Consider the following 2,500-nt stretch of genomic DNA (forward strand, 5'->3'; position numbering starts at 1 on the left):
GAACTGCAAACTAAAACTAATTATATCTAGTTTATTTCCATTTTTCTACTAGCCAGCGGGCTATTAAACGTCGTTTTTTACTAGCCCGACAAAATTTTTACTAGCCTCGGGCTACCGGGCTAGCGGAGATGTCGAACCCTGTCAGAAATGATCGACACTTGAGAGAGGCAAGGTTGCAATGTGCGGAGTCTACCTTTCCTGCAAGTTCGAGTCGTTGACTGAATAATAAGGGAATGACCCTCCGTGAAGGGAACTCTGGAATAAGATAGGATTAAACCAATTTCAAGCCTTTAGAAACTACATTCCGTCCCCCTCATTTGCGAGCGTCTGCCTAATGATCACCAATTTGAGTCTTTCTGTAAGACTACTGACACCAAAAACGGCCAGTCGGTGTCTTCACCAAGGGTCATATTCTTCCACTGAGGTCATTTTTCGACGTCTGCAGACTGATGAGGGCGGAAATGGTTTGAAATTTGAACAAGTGTCGGCCGGCTATCTTTAAAACGAGGAACGGGGAATTGGTGAATGGGAATGGGAATGGGAATGGGAATGGGGAACGGGGAATCTTTAAAATAAGGAACCTTTAAAAGCGGGAAGCTCTGGGAATTATTGATTAATCAACTTAAATCAATTTACTCGTTGTAATTATATCGCACGCTAAAGCATATTCGTTTAGCGGGCTAGTGGAACGGTTCAAATCTCGATTGTTACTCTTTGAGATCCGCTACACCGACAGAAGAATCGAACCGCTTTGATTCATCTGAACTCCAGTCTGTGAAGTTTTTAAATTGAGTTTCGCAGCGATAAATATTTGTCCTACCGTTATCAAGTATCATAATATAATCGATGGTTCTTTTGGTCTGCAAAACATGCGCTTATATCTTTCATGTTACTAAACTAAAGTGATAGATGTGACAGTGACAGTGACAGTGACAGATGTTTTTGTTGGTTTCCGGCCAGCATGGCGTCTCCATACAAATCTCTTGAAATGTGGTAAAAAATTTGTCCGTGTATCTTGCATAAGAAAAATTGCAGTGACCTGAATCTCGGCGGGAGTCTTTGCATATTTCCTTTCTTTCTTTTCCCAGATTCTGGAAAATCAGCAATACAGCAATTAAGTTAAGAGTTGGGGAGAATTTACTAATCCATGACAATATTATAGGCTATCTGACAAAGAAACTCTCATCGATCGGTTGTTAGTTATTTTGGCGGGGGATTTCGCGTATAATCCGTCATTGTGTGCTTCTCGAAACCTCTTTTTACGCGATGCGGTCTTGCGAAGACAACTTCAAAATACCCATTGCATTTACTTCCACGAAAAAAAGAATCGGTCGCTTCCAAGGTCTTCCACAATTTAAGTGGACTCATTTAAAATTTAAAGTGCCTGCGTGATCCTTCCGTTGTTTGTCTGTTTATTTGTTTTGCAAAATTTGGGAAAGTTTTTGTCTAATGTGGTAATGTGAGGTGTGTGAGGTGTTTCTGGCAAAGAAAGTGATATGGATTATTAGTGTTAAGCCGTAAGAATAACGAATTTGGTACCCGGACACCGGGATCAAACTGCTAATTCCTGATTCGTTAAGCCGTGTTCACACTCAACGTTAATTATGATCAACGGAAGTATAATTCAGGCTATCATACTCCATTCAATTATATTCAATTATGGTTCTGTTCACATCTGCGAAAATTCAAATACAATAGGGAGGGTAACATCGCAGTGTGAGACAAAATGGCCGCGCCGTATCGCGTGGCTGCCACGATCATCACCACCATGCTTGAGGCGAGGAGAGAACCAAGGATAGCTTCTGAAAACAGATGACAAATCCAAATCTTCGCTCCATAAAGCGATTAGAAGTTTCGACTGCTCATACCACCACGTGTTCGCCATTCTGTTCAATTACGCACTGAGGTTGTTTGAAGTAATTACAATCCAGTTATAATCAGGGACTGTAATTAGTGATGTGAAGCCATTTCATATTTAATTCGATTACAATTCGATCACAATCGAGACCTAATGTGAACACGGCTTTAGTTTCAAGAAATAATCTATAGTTAATTGTAGGTCAGATCTAGAAGTCACGTGTTCCTGAATCTACGTCACGATTCCTTTGTTACCCAAGAAAACGGTGAGAAGACTGATGTGAATGATACTTCGGAAAATGGCGGCAAAGTAGGACAATTTTGAAAATCAACTGAGAGGTCGCACTTCATCTAAATTGCATAATTTTGTCATATCAGTACCTTACGTGGGTTGAAGACTCAAGCGAGAAAATAACAAATGATTCAGGGCCATCTGAGAAGCTAATTGGGTTCCATTTCTCTTACCAGGACAAGACGTAATCTTGCAGCTTATCGCTTGAGCGTACTCCCCAGTGCAGTTTTGTCCGTTATAGTTAGGAACGGGATTATCGCAACTTCTGCTCCTTGACTTAGTACCAGTACCACAAGTCTGACTACAAGTTGTCCAAGTGGACCACAAACTGAATCCTCCGTTAACTAAGAA

The 2,500-nt window shown here is 40.9% G+C and overlaps 1 protein-coding gene across 1 annotated transcript in view; it reads right to left on the reverse strand.

The window, feature by feature from the left end:
• The window catches only part of LOC138002421 (uncharacterized), a 129,266-nt gene that overhangs the window by 116,222 nt on the left and 10,544 nt on the right, over positions 1 to 2,500 (reverse strand). The window contains exon 5 of the mRNA XM_068848466.1: positions 2,323 to 2,493. Coding sequence (XP_068704567.1) covers positions 2,323 to 2,493 — 171 coding nt within the window. The remainder of the gene's footprint in view (positions 1 to 2,322; positions 2,494 to 2,500) is intronic.

Source organism: Montipora foliosa, chromosome 1, assembly GCF_036669935.1.
Source record: "Montipora foliosa isolate CH-2021 chromosome 1, ASM3666993v2, whole genome shotgun sequence".
NCBI classification, from domain to species: domain Eukaryota; kingdom Metazoa; phylum Cnidaria; class Anthozoa; order Scleractinia; family Acroporidae; genus Montipora; species Montipora foliosa.